This window comes from Bison bison, unplaced genomic scaffold (assembly GCF_000754665.1).
Source record: "Bison bison bison isolate TAMUID 2011002044 unplaced genomic scaffold, Bison_UMD1.0 scf7180017864329, whole genome shotgun sequence".
NCBI classification, from domain to species: domain Eukaryota; kingdom Metazoa; phylum Chordata; class Mammalia; order Artiodactyla; family Bovidae; genus Bison; species Bison bison.
Window position 1 is genome coordinate 2,687,989 of NW_011494901.1, and position 19,851 is coordinate 2,707,839.

At 42.4% G+C, this 19,851-nt stretch overlaps 1 protein-coding gene across 8 annotated transcripts in view; it reads right to left on the minus strand.

Moving 5' to 3' along the window:
* Positions 1-19,851, minus strand: part of ARHGEF28 (Rho guanine nucleotide exchange factor (GEF) 28) — a 325,034-nt gene that overhangs the window by 73,313 nt on the left and 231,870 nt on the right. For all 8 annotated transcript variants that reach the window (XM_010853539.1, XM_010853541.1, XM_010853540.1 and 5 more), the window contains 8 exons: positions 17,300-17,423; positions 16,819-16,951; positions 9,709-9,764; positions 8,588-8,636; positions 6,067-6,211; positions 5,863-5,990; positions 4,538-4,678; positions 1,215-1,462 (listed from right to left, as the gene is read on the minus strand). In XM_010853539.1, coding sequence (XP_010851841.1) covers positions 1,215-1,462; positions 4,538-4,678; positions 5,863-5,990; positions 6,067-6,211; positions 8,588-8,636; positions 9,709-9,764; positions 16,819-16,951; positions 17,300-17,423 — 1,024 coding nt within the window. The remainder of the gene's footprint in view (positions 1-1,214; positions 1,463-4,537; positions 4,679-5,862; positions 5,991-6,066; positions 6,212-8,587; positions 8,637-9,708; positions 9,765-16,818; positions 16,952-17,299; positions 17,424-19,851) is intronic.

Sequence of the window (19,851 nt, forward strand, 5' to 3'; positions counted from 1 at the left end):
TATACTAACGCATATATATGAAATTTAGAAAGATGGTAACAATAACCCTGTGTACGAGACAGCAAAAGAGACACTGATGTATAGATCAGTCTTATGGACTCTGTGGGAGAGGGAGAGGGTGGGGAGATTTGGGAGAATGGCATTGAAACATGTATAATATCATGTATGAAACGAGTCACCAGTCCAGGTTCAATGCATGATACTGGAAGCTTGGGGCTGGTGCACTGGGACGACCCAGAGGGAGGACATGGGGAGGGAGGAGGGAGGAGGGCTCAGGATGGGGAACACAGGTATACCCGTGGCGGATTCATTTCGATATTTGGCAAAACTAATACAATATTGTAAAGTTTAAAAATAAAATAAAATTTAAAAAAAAAAAAAGAATACATTTGAATCAGTTCTAATGAGGTGGATGAAACTGGAGCCTATTATACAGAGTGAAGTAAGCCAGAAAGAAAAACACCAATACAATATACTAACGCATATATATGAAATTTAGAAAGATGGTAACAATAACCCTGTGTACGAGACAGCAAAAGAGACACTGATGTATAGATCAGTCTTATGGACTCTGTGGGAGAGGGAGAGGGTGGGATGATTTGGGAGAATGGCACTGAAACATGTATAATATCATATATGAAACGAATCGCCAGTCCAGGTTTGATGCATGAGACAGGATGCTCGGGGCTGGTACACTGAGACAACCCAAAGGGATGGTACGGGGAGGGAGGAGGGAGGGGGGTTCAGGATGGGGAACACATGTACACCCGTGGTAGATTCATGTTGATGTATGGCAAAACCAATACAATATTGTAACCTCCAATTAAAATAAATAAATACAACACAATAAATAAACAAAATAAATATAATAAATACAATACAAATAAACCAATACAATAGTAACCTCCAATTAAAATAAATAAATTTATATTAAAAAAAAGAAGTGAATTTTCATAAGGAATTCATCTGTGGCTGCGCCTCCTTCTGGAGACAGTGATAGACAGATGGATGAGCCAGGCATCCTGCAACACAGAAGAGCCATTCACTGGCTGGTAAAAGCTTTCAGATATCGGTCTCACATACCAGCATCAAACAAAAGAAAACCAACTGTCAATAATCGTAATGAAATCAATTTCAGTTCCCTGCAGGCTTTGAACACTAGAGAGCCTGTACCTTTAAGCTTTGAGATTTTAAGACTTTCAAACCTTTCTCACCTGTTGTACTAGAATATCTCCAATTCGGCCGATGATGAAATTCCTGTCATTGCCAACACAGGATTCCTGCCTTCGCTCCTTCATACTACAGAAGAAATGCTTGTGGATTTCAAGTAACTCGTCCAGACAGGGGAAGATTTTGTCCACAGTGCTGTGGTCCAGCTGCAGCTCCTCTTTCATCCCTTTCCTGAAGATCTCAGACATGATGAACAGGGTCTGGATGTGATGCAGTTCTGTCTGCATTAGCTCTGGAACAGGTGAGCAGAAACAAGCTTTAAAACAAGTATCCCTGAAGGTTAACTAGATTTACTGTGCTGATCGTTTTGCAATATATATACAAATACCATTAAGTTATCATGAAACTAACATGTCATACGTCGGTCAGACCTCAGTTTTTTTCAAAAGTATCCCTATCGACCTAAATTTATAGCTAAACACTATATGTTATATAAATAAAAGAGGAAAGGTTTAAGAATAACAATACTCTTCTACTATTAAATCAGCACTGACTAAATCTTTAATGTAAGCTCAAAATTATTCTCTTCTTCCCAGATATTATAAGAGGATATGTAAAAGTTAAGTCCAATATATACAGAATCCAATGTATCAAACTTTCATAATATAACCAGCTAACATCTTTAGGTACCTTCAGTTGGGAACCAGGTTTTATTTTGTCCTGAATACTCCATAAAATATAACTTAGTTTACCTCTTTTCTTTTTTTTTTGCATTGAGTAGGAGCAAAATTTGAAAAGATCCTGATGCTGGGAAAGATTGAAGGCGGGAGGAGAAGGGGACGACAGGATGAGATGGTTGGATGGCATCACTGACTCAATGGACATAAGTCTGAGTAAATTCCAAGAGCTGGTGATGGACAGGGAGGCCTGGCATGCTGCAGTCCATGAGGTCGCAAAGAGTCGGACACAACTGAGTGACTGAACTGAACTGAACTGAGGAGCACAATTAGCTTGGTGAATTACATTGAATTAAATACAATAAAGTTCCTCGATGCATACAACAGTAGGTCCTTTCCATTACTGGATCTGTCTCCAAAGTTCTACTTTCTCCAAGAGAAACCAATGTGTTATGATCAAGGGACATCATCAAGAAAGTGAAAACAACAATCCACGTAACAGGAGAAAATATTTGCAAATCATGTATTTGATAAGGGACCCGAGTCCAGAATTTATAAAGAACTCTTATAACTCAACAACAAAAAACACAACAGTTCAAAATAGGCAAAAGATTTGAATAGATATTTCTCTAAAGAGATATACTAACAGCCAATGAGCAAATGAAAAGACAAGCAACAACATTAGCCATCAAGGAAACATAAAATCAAAACTACCATGAGACCCCACATTATATATACTACAATAATTGTGATTTAAAGGATGAACAATAAAGAAGCCTTGGTAAGGACATGGAGAAATCAAAACCCTCATACATCACTGGTGTGAATGTAAAATGTTATCGCTGCTTTGGAAAACAGCTCTTCAAAAGGCTCAACATAAAGTTACCATGTGACCCCCAAATTGGAAACAACCCAAAACAACCCTCAAGTCATGATCGGAAGAACAAAGTGTGGTATATCTGTACAATGAACGATCACTCAACCACAAAAAGGAGCAGAGTGCTGAATTATATCATAGCATGGATGGACCTTGAAAACAGTATGCTAAGTGAAAGCTGCCAGGCCCCAAACCTAAATATTGCATAATACACACCATATGTCCAGAATAGACAAATTCATAGGGACAGAAAATAACGAGTGGTTTCCAGGTGCTGGTGGGAGGGGGCCAGGGGAATGGCTGCTCCCGGGCACAGCGTTTCTCTCTGGAGATGGAACTGCTCTGGAATTAGACAGTGGTGGATGGTTGCACAACTTTGTAAATATACTAAAACATTACAAATATACTATAATATAGATTTGTACACTGTAAAGGGGTGAACTTTAGATCTCAATTTTTGTGATATATCAATTTTAAAAATACACCATGAGAGAAAACAATAATTCACCATTACCAAGAGCATCAGAAGTGTCGGTTCTAGACTAACGAGTATTTCCAAACCCACATATAGGTTTTAAAAAAGAATACAAAATATCAGCCATGGAGGGGAAACAAATCAAAATGTGGCTTTATTATTTTATCATAAACAAAACTCTCTACCCACTAATTTATTGTTATTATTGTATCCTACCACATTTTTAACACCTACTCTGTACTAAGTATCTACCATGTCACTTCATTTAATCCATTAATCCATTATGATCCCAAATATACGAATGATTTTCTTATCTTTAAAAGCCAATGAAGAAAAGAGGGTAAACGATTTTCCCTGGAACATAAGACCTTCTGGCCCAAAGGCCCATGCTCTGAACCACACTACATTATAATTCACCCCAAATGGGTTAGACTATTTTTAATAATATATGAAATCAAGAAATAAAAGAAGAAAATTACAATATAACAAACTGCATGGGAAATACTAAAGGGGACAGAACCACCCTTTCCAAAGAAATTCCCTCCTACACAGCTTTAGACTGATTTCACAGCATGCACACACGTCGGCTCATCTGACCTGCATAACCATCTCACACAGGGGAGAAGGGGCCCTAGTCACCACCGGACTTTGTAGTGCTCTGCACACACAGGATTAGTGAAAACTAAGGGCTAGGCTCATATTTAAAGTTAAGGTGCCTTCTTGGAACCACTTTCCAACATCTACTTTATACTTGAAAAATTTTTAAGCTTCATTTTTTCCTAACAACTCTATCATCTAACCTTCCCTAATTCAGACTGCCTTCACCCCAGGTAGCATGAAATCGTAAAACCTCCCACAACTGAACCCCATCCTCAACACTGCCACCCACAATCACACGTGATACCAGTCCAGGTGCTGTCGGTCCCACTGCATCTCGTGAGTGACCGTCCCTGGTGTGTGCAGGCAAACTACAAGGCCGTAAATGCAGCAGCCTTGACTACCCACCTTAAAAACGCGAACATTCTCTGTGATTCTTACAACAGAAGAGGCAAACGAGTAGAGATCAGGCCTAATTCAACTTGAAAAGGGTAGAAGAAATCAAATCTGCTTTGTACCAAGCATGTACAAGGCCTCCTTCAAGCCTCACAACATTTTGATCCTGAGCCTCATTATCCCCATTTTACAAAAGGAAAAACTGAGTTTCAGGTGAGTTATTATTATATCTGAGACTAAGTGACCAGGAAATGGTAGAACCAGAATTTGAACTCCAGCTTGAATCCATGGTCTTGCCTCTGCACCACACCGCTGCAACCCAGAGACCATGATTGTAACGCTTACCAAAAATGACATCCTGTCTTTGGATGACATCCTTCTCCTGCCGACTACAAAATGAAGGGTCCACCGCCAGACTCCAAGATTCCGCTTCAAACTCCTGGGCATCGCCGCTGAGGTCACTCCACAGAGAAGAATCCACGACATCTAACATCCATTAAGAAAAGAAAAGCTAAAGTGGGTGAACACGTGTAACACAAACAGACCTTCTCAAGTGCCTACGTTTATAGATTCATCACCCTAAAGAAACCCGCTATGAACATAGAAACAACGAAGCCAAAATACCGCAATACAGAATTGAAACAACCGAAACCAAACTAGTGAAATGGTCCAGATTACGCATGAAAAGCAAAGCAGAATCAGGTATTAACAGCTGCTGTGTGTATATGCAAAAAAAAAAAAAGATTCTTTCATTTGTTTGGCTTGTTCTATTTGAGTTTTATTTTTGGTCATCCGCAGAGTCCACACGTGCTCACACAGCCTTGAACTCACTGATTTTTCGCCCCACGTTACTCTGCACTGTTCGCTCAACACTGAATCTTGTACGTGTCCACTTGGTTTGCTCTTCACTTGCCTTGCTATCCTCGATATAAACATGAAGCAGGGTACGAGGCTGTGAGTCACATGTGAGTACAGATTTTTCTGAGAGAATCTGACAACACACACATACCCCCTTCAGGAAAACTAAATTCTACTTGTCCGAACAGCACCCCTCAGAGAGAATCCAGCTCAGAGAAGTACAGACATGATGACAATGGACTTAAAATAAGCAGATGTATGGGGAAGAGTCTACCCCTTTCTTACCACTCCTCTCCTTTCATTGGGTTTTCCTCTGCCTATTAATACAGCTTGGATACAGCAAGCAATTCCCCAGATTGTCCTCTCCACAAACATGTTTTTAAAAAATGCTTTTATTCCCCCAGAAGTAGGAGGCAACACAAGGGGATAAATATCTTAGAGATCCAGACAAGTCCAGTCTTAAGTAACTGAAATACATATATATTTTAAAGTATGATCCTATTCCAATTCATCAACAGCTGTAAAAAAATTTTAAAGAACATCTTTCTCTTCATGATGTTTATGACATTCTTTGGAGAGTATGTCCCTTTAAAAAATACATCATGTTCCCTTGGCTACTATCTGGGAGTCTCTTCTGGGGCTCAGTGTTCATTGTTTTTATCAGAAGAACCTGCACCAAAGAGACACCATGAAACAGAACTCTCTTAAACAGAATAAAAGAAAAATGCTTCCATCTTATGTCCTTCGGAAAACATCCCTTTCAGCAAATGCTCACAGAAACCCATGTCAGCACAAAGGCATCTTCTCCTCACCTTCCGTTAAGAAGGAGTCCGTGGAGGGGGACGAGCCCATGGGCTGGAACAGCTCGTCAGAGTGAGACCTGCTTCTCCAGGTGCTGCCATCATTCTCAGACTCCAAGGATGCCCCCGGCCTCCTGAAGCTGGAGGGGCAGGGAGGACAGTCAGCCCAGGCTGCCACGCTGAGAACGCAAGGCGTCACACCACAGCGAGCCTTACCTTTCCAAGGTGGTGCCTGGGACACTTCTGGACAAGGGATGCACTTGCCCTGCCATCTCCTTCCTCCCGGTTGGCAACCCGATAGGCATGGAGGAGGAAGGGTGCAGAGAGAGCCCAGGCGATGGGACGTCTCGAAACGAAGAATCTGGAAATCAGAACGGACACTTCATGATGTTTCCAAAGAGGGCAACGAGTAAAGGTCGTCACTTAAAAGCCAGAAAGCTGAACACTCCAACGGCGGCTTCTAACGTGTTGCAAGCCCAGCCTTGAAACCAGTTTCCTGGCCACATCCCAACACCTGCTGAAAACGTCCCTTCCAGCTCACACCCTCCTGGAACCAGGCTTCAGGCCTGCTTCAGCATACCCACGTGGAGAAACTGGGGGCAGCTGGGATTCCACAAACAAACCAGAAGATGGAATGGGGAAACACGGGGGCAGCTTGCCCATAAAATCCTGCTGCACTCCTCAGAGCCAGCTGTAAACAGATACAAGGTGCTATTAGCACTGTCACGAGAATGCGCACTGCATATATAAACAAGCACACACACACACAGAGCACATCAGTGGCTTGGAATGATGCTGGGGAGTCTGTTCTTTACGTTGTAAGAATGGCAGGCAGATGAAACCTGCAAGCCAAGCGGGGCTCTTCTCTCTCACTTACCAAAAAATGAAACGATGCTTCAGTACCTTTCTGGTCAGTTTAAAATGGGATGGGCATCTAAACATTTGCATTTGATGTGTATTAAAAGTGACTCTCCGAAAATATTTCAATCCTGTATGATCGCTTAGCACATGCCTTTCTCAAGTAAAGGGGGAAAAAGACTTATATGGAAACCTAAGACATTACAAAGGATTCTACACGTGTATGATTTAATTTTATTCTCACGACTCCTAAGTCAAGAGAAGGAACAGATGGTATTCTATCAAGTCTAAAATGCTTTTTAGTTATTTTCATGTTTCACCTTACGAATTTGAGGAGTGTCTTCCAGCTGAGGTCAAAGGGACTTCTGGTGAAGAAGCAGGGGTGTGACCAATGTCACACTTGCCTGCACTAATTTTCCCTTGGGTAACATCACATGCAGTCACACGTTGCCATCAATTTGCATACTCCCCTAACAACCCTGATTCAAATGGCTTCTAAAACACGGATCACACTGTTGCAGCACTGAAGTGAAAAGTGACCACAAACGTAAAGTGCCCGTCACAGGGCAAGCTATGTAATATGTGAAGCAGAAGAAACTGTGAGATCTCTCACGTCAAATCAAAGGATTTTCAAACGTAGGACAATGGTCTGTCTGGTTCTTGCATGCAATGTAAAGACTGTCAAAGGCTGACAATTACTTCAATTTCAACCATGTATAATTCAAGAAAAAACAGAATCACTGAGTTTAACCACATGCAAACAAAACACAGGTCTACCCTGAAATTTCAACTGTCATTCTAATGGAGCTGATGCAATCACAGCCTCAGGCTGGCTACTAAAAGGTACCAGGTTGCTCTGATAATGAATAACAGAGACTGATAAGAATCTATAGATTCTCAACTTGAGGACTTTATCCTAATCTTGTGATTCTTAAGAAGCATATCTTCTGTATTGGTCAAGATAAATATGTGCTGTTGCTAGGAAAACATAAAATTATGTACATTTAATGTAGTGATCGGGCTTCCCTGGTAGCTCAGCTGGGAAAGAATCCACCTGCAAGGCAGGAGGCCCTGGTTCAGTTTCTGGGTTGGGAAGATCCACTGGAAAAGAGACAGGCTACCTACTCCAGTTTTCTTGGGCTTCCCTGGTGGCTCAGCTGATAGAGAATCTGCCTGCAATGTGGGAGACCTGGGTTCAGTCCCTGGGTTGGGAAGATCCCCTGGAGAAGGGAACGGCTACCCACTCCAATATTCTGGCTTGGAGAATTCCATGGACATGGGGTTGCAAAGAGTCAGATGCAACTGAGCAACTTTCACTTCACTTCAATATGGTGTTCATCTTTCCCCCAAGAGGCTGTTATCAATAGTGCCTATTACACTAATGTGCATCTTAAAATTGAGGCAACATCATAATACGACCTCCATTCAGCCTTCCCTAATCTAAAGGATCATAAAGCACATGTAGCACAAAGGCTACTATGTTGCCAGAGCTTCTGCCATTCTTGCTTTCTTTGTCAAGAAAAATGATGCCAATTTTGCCCAGCATGAGGCTTCCCTGGTGGCTCAGAATAAAGAACCTACCTGCCAGGGCAGGAGACTCAAGTTCAATCCCTGGGTTGGGAAGATGCCCTGGAGAAGGAAATGGCAACCTACTCCAGTATTGTTGCCTGGAAAATCCCATGGACAGAGGATCCTAGCAGGCTACAGTCCATGGGGTCACAAGAGAGTTGAACACAACTTAGTGACTAAACAAGAAAACATGCCCAGCATATGCCATGAAAGGAGGAATAACTGGGCCAATCGGAGAACTGAAAGAGACGGGGAACGTGTGGTATGTATGAAATGGAGAAAAGTTCTTGTCGTTTTTCATATCACTTACTTCCAAGGATGGTCTGTGGTTTGTTCTTATTATATTTCTCTTGGAATTTCTGTAAAGAACATGAGAAACACAAAAAGAAAGATCAAAGCACCACTCGACTACAAGAATGTCCACAGTTAAACAGAACAGGCTTCTTATCTTTGCCATTTTCATGTTCTTTTATTTCACACAAAGAGGAATTCAAAGCAAAAGACATAAAACGCAACCAAGAGAAAAGTGTTACGACAATGAGATGTACTTGTTGTAAGGGAGGTGTGCCTCCAGAACAGGTCTCAGCAAGAGCCCGGCTTTGGTAAAAGCCTGAGGGGACCGCAAATCTCCAGCTCCTGTTCCAACCCAGGCTCAGAGAGGAGTCACGGCAGCGCTATCTCCTTCCTACTTGTTCTTTCTGTTCCGGGCTATTCCTCCCAGCTACAGGACACGGCGACCTTGAGCACTGAAATGTTACCCTCGACTTTGTGACCCGACAAAACGTGTGTTTCAAATAACACAGGGTTGGAGACCGCACACTTCCCTCTGAAGGGGCCTCGTGCTCACTCACATGCACTCCTGGCCTGGGTTTCCAGTGGGAGACAAAGGACCGTGACGATAAACCCCTCCATCTGCTCAAGCCCACCCCCAGACACTGCGAACGCTCCTCAGTGTTTGGTCCGGCACACCTCACAGCGTGGTCTGGGGACCAGTAGCATCACCTGGGAACACGTCAGAGAGGCACATTCTCAGAACCCCACCCAGACCTCCTGCATCAGGAATTCTGGGAGAGGGGCCCAGAAATCTGTGTTTTAACAAGCCCTCCAGGCGACTCTGATGTGGGCTGGTATTTGAGAATTAGTGCTCTAAACTTCATTTCCATACTCACAAGGTTTGCAATGGTAAACCAAGTAGGTCCTGACAGAAAGTCTAACCCACCCATATCATGTAATAAAAACAGAACGTTCCCTCTATTTCTACGAGTGCATAGTTAAGTGAATAAGCATACACTTTGAGCATGTGTTATCATTACAATGACCATTTTAAAAATAAATTGAGACAGTAATAGTAGATCTAAAAATATAAACAGATAACATTGACGCAGCGAGCTACACACAAGCATGTAGTATCCACACGGGCTGACACGTTACCTTGGTACACGGAGGGGCAGCATCTTTACAGACTTTATGTACGTTTCCATTACAGTCTGGAACAAAAGGAGAAGAGAGAAAAGTGTCCATCTTACTTAAATTAATCTGCAAAGTGAAATGCATAAGGCTACATCATGCCTTTAAGGATCATTATAAAAGTAACAATCCTTGGAAATCAAGGAGATCAAACCAGTCAATCCTAAAGAAAATCAACCCTGAATATTCACTGGAAGGACTGATACTGAAGGTGAAGCTCCAATACTTTGGCCACCTGATATAAAGAGCCAACTCACTGGAAAAGACCCTGATGCTGGGAAAGACTGAGAGCAGGAGGAGAAGGGGGCGACAGAGGACGAGATGGTTGGATGGCATCACCGACTCAATGGACATGAGTTTGAGCGAGCTCCAGGAGATGGCAAAGGAAGGGAAGCCTGGTGTGCTGTAGTCCATGGGATCACAAAGAGTCAGACATGACTTAGTGACTGAACAACAACAATAAAGATAACAAGTAAACATTAAAACTACTTAGAAAATTTAAAAAGGAAAGAAAACATGTTTAAACCACATTCTTGTCCCACCACTGGAGCAGAACACACTGTTAATATTTTAATTTCCTTGGAGATATTTTCCCCCTTCTGCACAGGGTCTTACTGATTACGTCAGCTGAAACTACGCGTGACACACACTTCCGTTTCTGCCTGAGAAGTCATGCAGTTCTCCACACCCTTTACTCATCAGGGACCTCTTACATTTGGCAACTGCCCGCTCACACACTGGGGGAAATGCCTATGAGGACGGAAAGAAAGGAAAACGCACTACAATCCTAGAAAAAAAATGCACTGTCCGGCTCTGAGAGAATTCCTACTAATCAGAGGAAACCAAATTAAAGAGAACAGTTAGCAGCTTGCCTATGTTTTATTTCATGAAACAATGTGGCCTCACCTCACTGAAAGGCGGAAGGGAACACTTCTGCCCACAGGCTAGGCTCAGAGACCTCCCTGCATGGGGACAGCTTCCTGCCAGACTGATGTCTTCCTGCCCTCTCCCCCCTCCCACTCCACCTGGCCCACCGAGACACCCTCATCCCATCCACCCCCACCCCTACACGCTGTGTATAGACGGAGGAGCCTGTGGTTTATCAGAAACTCCACGAGACAAATCCTTCTGGAAGGGGAGACGTTCTCACTGAATTCCGTCGAAGCCACACTGGACAGCAGCTGCGGCCCCTTGAGAACTGAGCAGGACACTGAGCCCACACTCTTCCTCCCCCTGCAGGTCTTCCGAGGCATCTAGTCAACACCTCAGTGGCCAATGAGCAGAAGCCAAGCTGTCCACGAACTGGCCCTGCAGGCAATCACTGAAATGGGATACTTCCTCCTCACCCCAGAACAAGAGAATGAGACAGGAAAAACGAGAAGCTAGGAGAGACCACCAAACCAAGTTATACTGAAAATTCACAGCAAGAGGGAGCCACTGAATATTCCAAAATCCAGGGAAAAAAAGAAGAAAAATGCAGATATGTGCCCTCCCTGAGATACACAAAACAGACCAAAGGCCATGTAGGGAATACAGGATTTGACCACAGGCCAACAGGATGAGAGGCAAACAGAACTTTGTGGGACAAGAAAGCTCTTCAAGGAAGAAAAAGAGCAAGAGTGGAACTTAAGCTAAATTGAGAAGAATCGATGTGACAAAGTATCAAAGCAGTACTATGAAATTAAACTTGAAAGATTCTCTCCAGAATGTGGAGAAAATGCAGCATATAATTATCAAACAAAAGATGTCATACAAAGATGCCAGATAACAGATCACATTTCTCCAAGGAAGAAATGAAAAAGATGAGACCAGAAGTGACAACTGACAGCTACAACTGACAAAAACTTTTATAAGGCTTAAAAAGAACCCAAAAAAGGCAAATAAAAAAGTCTTACTGTTTTCTAGGAAAAAACCATTAAATGGCACCTATTCTAATAGACACATTCTAACAATATCTGTATGATTAAAAAATTAAAAGTCCTCTTAAAGAAGTTAAAAGTTCTCAGTAAAATACTAACTGCCTAGGTAAAGGGACCAGTATTGGTAAATCTGCAGAGGAAAAGGTTTGGTTGAAGAATTTATTTAGATAAAACTGGCTACTGTGTGAAACAAAGATATAACCTTAGATACACAAGACTTCAGAAAACAGGTTATTCCAATAAACTTCTTGGGAAAAAAATTATCTGAAATCCTATTGCCTACTAAAAATAGAATCAAAATTAGGAGTTTTTACTGAAGGAAAAATACAGCAAAAGTGAGCACTGACACCAAACTAGAGTATCGCATCTTCAAAGTTACCGTAAGTAGAGACACAGAACTGAATACAAATAGCTAATTATTACTGAAACATAAAATTATTCCTAAAAGATGAAACACATTATAAAAATGATAATAATTAATTCAGTATACTCATAGAGGCTGGGGTGGGGAAAGAGTAACTATAAGAGAAATAAGAGTATTAAGTTATAAGCCTTCCACAGCTCCTTATTAATACTTATTATCAGTAAATATTAAAAAAGTCTACCTTGCCAAATACCTGGAGAAGATAAAAGCCAACACTATATGGTCTAAACCAGACATCAAGGAAAACAGCGAAGAACCATGAAAGATAGTGGACGTTGTAAAATTAAATGTAAATAAGGAAAAAATGCTTAATATAAAACAAGTTCTCTCAGTTACATTATAATTACCTATAGCTAAATTAAAAACACACACCTCAAATTAACAACACAGAAATAGTTAAGAGGAATACAAACAAAAAGAAAGTCAACAGAATATCAATTTTAGACAATGTAAAATTCTTATAAAAGGCATTTAACTGCCTTAGGGTAATTTTAAGTTTATGAAAGCTAAATTTGCAGTGAAGCTGTGATTAGTAAACTTCTGTGCATCAAATCATGTAACATCAAAATGTAAGTAGTGAAGTCTATTTATAAACAAGGAGAATTTTATAGAAATATTTGTGGAAAACTAGCAACTCAGGCTTTAATAAAGAAGAATACAGACACCACAAGATTTTGAATATTTATATTATTTGTTTTACATCATATTGTGTTTTTAAGATTAGGTATAGTAATATTCACAGGCAGAACCGAATACACATCTGAAGAACCTCAGCTTAGTCCAGTCAAACAGAAAAACACAGAAGTCCTCAAGTGCACATGCATGGATGGAAGCAGCACTTCATTAAGATGAAGGTGGCGAGAGTGCCCACGATAAACTTCGAAAGCAACTGGAGAGAGGGGAAGCGAGCACAGTTTGCTCTCAAGAGCCCAGAAGCACTGATGAGAAGCCACCAGAGCAGGAACCATGAGAAAGGAAATGGAAGAGGGACCGCATGGACTAGGAGGACAGAAAGAGGAGGAGCTAAGACTAACATGCCCAAGTTTCTAGCTGGCATCACAAACCCAGCAGGAAGAACAGCCTTCTGCAGGTGGACTGTGAGGTCGGTTTCAGACACCTTGGTCTGGGAGACAAGAAAATCTCTAGATGAAGCCCACAGATGGGATGCGATGGGGACAGTATTGTTTTATACGGTAGCTCTGCCATAATTCTCAAGCAGGGCCACAAGTTACATGGGGGCTCAGGCTCCCTAGGCAACTGGAAATATGGAAGTAGCAAGTGAGGTATAACGATGTTCATCTGGGAAGAATAGGTCTAAAAACCATATTTTAGAATAAAATATGGGTGACTATACTTAGAAACAATAAAGAGAAAAGAACGAGTGCCTGAGAACCAAGTTTGGAGGGCACACAGAGTTAGGGCAAAGGAGACCATCCAGGGGATGGACAGAAGAGCAGTGTGCTCTGGAAAAGGGGACATCCTTCTGCATGGAGGGACAATAGACACGGAAACAGGAGAGACAGCAGGGAGTCTGAGAACAGTAGCGAGGCAAGATGCTCAGAACTGACTAGAAAGTGACTCCGTGTTTCCATCCAGAAGAGGACTTCTGTTAAGCAGTAGGGACAGAGGTCAAAATCCGATCATTGAGGAAGACGTGGCAGGAACGGACACCAGAGCAGTGGGTGGAGGCAGCCCAACTTGAGGAGTTCATCTAAAAATGAGGAGAAGGCTTCCCTGGTGGTCCAGTGGTTAAGAATCACCTGCCGATGCAGGGGACGTGGGTTCGATTCCCGGTTGGGGAAGATCCCACATGCTGTGGAGCAACTAAGTCTCTGAGTCACAACCACTGAACCAGCACTCTGGAGCCCGCAAGGCGCAACTGCTGAAGCCTGCTCACCCTAGAGCCTGTGCTCAGCAATAAGAGAAGTCACCACAAAAAGCAGCCTGTGCACCGCAGGGAAGGGTGGCTCCCACTCATCGCAACGGGAGAAAGCCCACACCAGCAATGAAGACCCAGTGCAGCCAAATACAAATAGATCAATCAATTTTAATTTTCTTAATTAGTAAAAAAAAAAATAAAAATGAGAGGACAAAAAGGTCAGAGATGTGGCTGGGGGTCAGATGAAGGGATCTGACCCTGTGAAGAAGAAAGGAGTCGCAACTGATGAAGCATGTGCCATCACACCAGTAAACTGGCTGCTGACACGCAAGTGTGGTGAAGTGAAGTCGCTCGGTCGTGTCTGACTCTTTGCGACCCCATGGACTGTAGCCTGCCAGGCTCCTCCATCCAAGGGATTTTCCAAGCAAGAATACTGCAGTGGGTTGCTGTTTCCTTCTCCAGGAGATCTTCCCAACCCAGGGATTGAACCCGGGTCTCCTGCATTGTAGGCAGATGCTTTACCATCTAAGCCACCAGGGAAGTCAAGACCACTGGAGTGGGTTGATATTTCCTCCTCCAGGGGATCTTCCCAACCCAGGGATTGAACCCGGGTCTCCTGCATTGTAGGCAGATGCTTTACCATCTAAGCCACCAGGGAAGTCATGGAGGCAAGCCATTAACAATCCACAAACAATCCTTTCCACAAACTTCTAAAAATTTAGCAAAGTAAATCACAGCTAGACTGCTTGATGCTATTTTTTAAATGAACACACTTTATTTTTCAGAGTAGTTTTATTCTTTTTGCTTGATGCTACATCAGGTCCCATAAAAGAAAGAAATCAAGTCCCCAAGGAAAGCAACATTCAAACATGCAATGAAACTGGCATCTGAAAGACAATGTGAATGGATACATTCACATTTTTAATCATTTTCTGGGAATTTATTGAAGAACTTTACATATAATCTTCCCCTGCTCTTCACCTCCCTGTGTACTCCCATGCCACTTCCAAAATGTCTCCTGAATTCTGGTCACCAACAAGTACCACAAAATGTATTTCATCTGCCTGGGCCTGAATTCTCTTGCACTGAGTTATTCTTTCATTCCACAAATACTTACTAAGCCCCTACTATGCAAGGGAAATAGATGGGGAAACAATGGAAACAGTGTCAGACTTTATTTTTTTGGGCTCCAAAATCACTGCAGATGGTGACTGCACCCATGAAATTAAAAGACTCTTACTCCTTGGAAGGAAAGTTATGACCAACCTAGATAGCATATTGAAAAGCAGAGACATTACTTTGCCAACAAAGGTCCGGCTAGTCAAGGCTATGGTTTTTCCAGTGGTAATGTATGGATGTGAGAGTTGGACTGTGAAAAAGCTGAGCGCCAAAGAATTGATGCTTTTGAATTGTGGTGTTGGAGAAGACTCTTGGGAGTCCCTCGGACTGCAAGGAGATCCAACCAGTCCATTCTAAAGGAGATCAGCCCTGGGTGTTCTTTGGAAGGAATGATGCTAAAGCTGAAACTCCAGTACTTTGGCCACCTCATACGAAGAGTTGACTCACTGAAAAGACTCTGATGCTGGGAGGGATTGGGGGCAGGAGGAGAAGGGGACGACAGAGGATGAGATGGCTGGATGGCATCACTGACTCGATGGACGTGAGTCTGAGTGAACTCTGGGAGTTGGTGATGGACAGGGAGGCCTGGCGTGCTGCGATTCATGGGGTCGCAAAGAATCAGACACGACTGAGTGACTGAACTGAACTGAACTATGCAAGCATTATTCCAGGCACTACAGACATAGCAGAGGACAAAATCAACAGACAAAAACCCATCCCTTGTAGAATTTATAATCTGGTGAAGGAGACAGATAATAAAATTGATACAGAGAACAGAGAGCAAGTTAGATGATGTGAAATGCTATAGTGGGATAAGAAAGAGGAAGGGGGACAGGAAGTAAGCCAAGCAAAGGGTGGTCAGGAAAGGCCTAACTAAGGGGTGCCATCTGAGCAGACCTGAAGGAGGTGAGGGGGCAAACCATCGGCTGACTGTGGCAAGACTTCTGCAGGCAGGGGGATATGCAGGAGAGCCCACAGGCAGGAGTGTGCCTGGAGCCTGGCATGCTGGAAGAACAGCAAAGATGCCAGAGGGACTGAACCGGAGGAGTCGGGGAGGGGCCGGGAGGACAGACCATGGGGGCCTGGGAGCCATTGTCAGGGCTCTGGCTGTCCCAGGGGATGACAGGAAGTGTCAAGAGAATCCGGAACATGGGAATAATGCCTTGACAAACGCACTCAGACTGATGTTCTGAGAACTATACTTTCTGCAGTAAATGCACAAGGGAACCAGTTGCAAAGCCATTGAGATGGCAGATTTAGACCAAGCTGCTAACAGTGGCAGGTGTGAGAAGTGGTTGGCTCTAAATATTAATATATTTTGAAACTAGAGCCAAGAGTAACGTTCAAGGCTTGGATGTAGGAATAATTTTGGCACAAGCATTTGGCTGGAAGGATGGGACTGCCATTAACTGAGAGGGTCAGCTTGTAGGTGGGCACAGAGGGAAGTGAGAGGAGCCCCAGGGGGACACGTAACATTTGTGACACTGCTCAGACTTCCAAGTGGAGACATCAGTAGGCAGTGAGGTATGCAAGCCTGTTTGGGGAGAGACTATCACATGTGGACGAAAAGTATGGAGTCAGCCACTACAGGTCGCTGCTTGCTAATGAAACCACATGGAGGCACAGAAACAGACGTCTGTGTGAGCGCACTGAGTGATGGCACTACCCTCAGGATGCTTATTCTCGTGGGAGGTGAAGCGGGAAGACAGCCCACGTGGGGCCCAAGAACTTACTGGAGCACTGGAATGACTCTTTCCCCAGGAGCGTTTTATCACAAACCAAACACTGCAGAACCCCAGAGAAAGTTCCAGGGACAAACTGATGTCGAGTCAGTTTCTCTTTGTCTTTGGCATCCTTGCCTTTTGTCTTCAGGTATGGCAGCAGCAGCAACGTGGGGAAAAAAAAAAAGAAGAGAAAAATGCTCAGAGCCAGCCAACGTACAGAAGTCATACAAAGTCTTTATGTGTCCCATCAGGAGAGGAGGGCTGCACACCAAGGGATACGATAACGCCAAAATGAAACCTCTACCAGGATGACGTGGTCTCTGTACTTCCAATGACTTGGGAAATGCCCCACGTGAAATACAGAGATGTTTAAACGTGTGTGTATAAAATCTGTGGTAAGTGAATTTAAAGGGAAAGTGCAAACTATACTAATTGCTCAGAAACTGAGCCATTCATGCTTTATGGACAGTAGGCATAAAACCTTAATTACCTTTGATTTATTCCGAGGGCTGGTCATCCTATTCATGAGGAAGCTAAAAGTTCGGCTCACTTTGTATTTTTCAGATTCTGATTTGCCAGGTATGATGTATTTATCCCATTCTTCTTCCTGAATTCTACAAAAAAGAACCTGCTATCACAGCTTATAAACTTATCAGAGGGAGCAAAAAAACCAGGAGTCATACATACATATGTGTGTGTATACACAAATACACAGATGTATTTTACACATATATTTTTGTGTATATATATTACACATATATTTTAACATATATTTTTTTCAGCCTTTAATGGTTATTCTAAAGATAAGAATAGAAACTTTCAAAAATACATCTTATATTTACTTGAACAGGTATGTGATAAAGCAACTACCTCACAATGAATGCTAACAATTACAGAATCTAGGTGGTGGAAATAGGTATTCTAGCATATAATTCTTTCAGCTTTTCTGAATACTTTAAAAAAAATATATTAAAATATTGGAGAAATAAAGGAAATCCTAGAATCATAACTTTATTCTGAAAACATTCATCTCCCTGTTTACCATGCTAATAGAATTTTTCTAGTACCCAGAAGCCAAATAACTAATGACATGAAACTGGGACTTTATTTATTTTTGGAACAGAGATAATACTCAGAAGACACACATTTCTTTGTCCGTATAGCCTGAGAAACAGATCATCTGCCTCAGGGTTCCGTCTCTCCCACTTAGTCACGTTTTCTGCAACCTGAGATTCTCTCTGTTGGAAAGGAGAGAAGACTACAGAAACTCCCTCAAAATAAGAGGTAAGCTAAAGGTAACTGTACCCAATCTTTGAACACACCGAATATCATTTATTTTCCACTAGTCCATGGAATCACTCTTTAGGAGGAAAAAAATGGTCCCAGCTATGAAAATAAAATTTCCCTGGAACTTTCTTATTTTCCCAGAACTGTGTCTGATCTTCTGATATTTCTAATCTTATCACAGAGAGAGAAAGCATGAATATATTAAAGATCAAGCAGATAACATTTCTGCAGACTATTTCCATAATAAACATTTCATAACCAATGTCTCTCTATCCCCCTCAGACTTCCCATTTGTCAGTGTTAGTGGCTAATACATTCATCTCTGGGAAATACTTCTCAAAAGCAAGCATGCTATAGATATGCATGAAATGTAAAATGACAACTTTCTAGGACTTCAACTTTTCCTATCTAATCAAAGACTAAATTATTTCTCAGGTTCTTTCTCACACTTAAATATAACATGTAATTACCTGGTACACATTAAAGAAAACTAAGTTATTTGACCTTTCTATTAGACTTGAGAATTCATATCTATGAATGCATTTAAAATAAATAAGGAATACTTCAGAGCTACCTCTCGGTCCTGCAGGACAGTGTGTGTCCTGCCATCGAAATCCTGCAGTTAGTGAAACTGGGTTTGCTACTTACAGAAAATAGTTTAAAAGGTAAACAGAAATCAAAGTGTCTTACAACTACTCAGAATAACACGAGGAACCCAGGCCCTCTTATTTTCCTTCTACTTTCACAGCCACCCTCTCAGATAACCCACTGCTTAATATATCCATAAATTTCTATACCCCTTGTGTTTTAAGCATTCTGCTTTGCAAAACTCTTGGAATAACATGGAATGGAGAAAAAAGTACATTTGAAAGCTGAAAAGAAATCCTCTCTGGAACACCTTTTGGGACACCATCAAGAGCCATCCAGTATCTAAGAGAAGAACAATATGGGAGGAGATCTAACTCTTGGAACTAAAGAATGATAGGTCAGCTCAGTTCAGTTGCTCAGTCATCTCCGACTCTTTGCGACCCCATGAATCACAGCACGCCAGCCTCCCTGTCCATCACCAACTCCCGGAGTTCACTCAGACTCACGTCCATCGAGTCAGTGATGCCATCCAGCCATCTCATCCTCTGTCGTCCCCTTCTCCTCCTGCCCCCAGTCCCTCCCAGCATCAGAGTCTTTTCCAATGAATCAACTCTTCACATGAGGTGGCCAAAGTATTGGAGCTCCAGCTTTAGCATCATTCCTTCCAAAGAACACCCAGAGCTGATCTCCTTTAGAATGGACTGGTTGGATCTCCTTGCAGTCCAAGGGACTCTCAAGAGTCTTCTCCAACACCACAGTTCAAAAGCATCAATTCTTTGGCACTCAGCTTTCTTCACAGTCCAACTCTCACATCCATACATGACCACAGGAAAAACCATAGCCTTGACTAGAAGGACCTTTGTTGGCAAAGTAATGTCTCTGCTTTTAAATATGCTATCTAGGTTGGTCATAACTTTCCTTCCAAGGAGTAAGTGTCTTTTAATTTCATGGCTGCAGTCACCAACTGCAGTGATTTTGGAGCCCAGAAAAATAAAGTCTGACACTGTTTCCACTGTTTCCCCATCTATTTCCCATGAAGTGATGGGACCAGATGCTATGATCTTCGTTTTCTGAATGTTGAGCTTTAAGCCAACTTTTTCACTCTCCTCTTTCACTTTCATCAAGAGGCTTTTTAATTCCTCTTCACTTTCTGCCATAAGGGTGGTG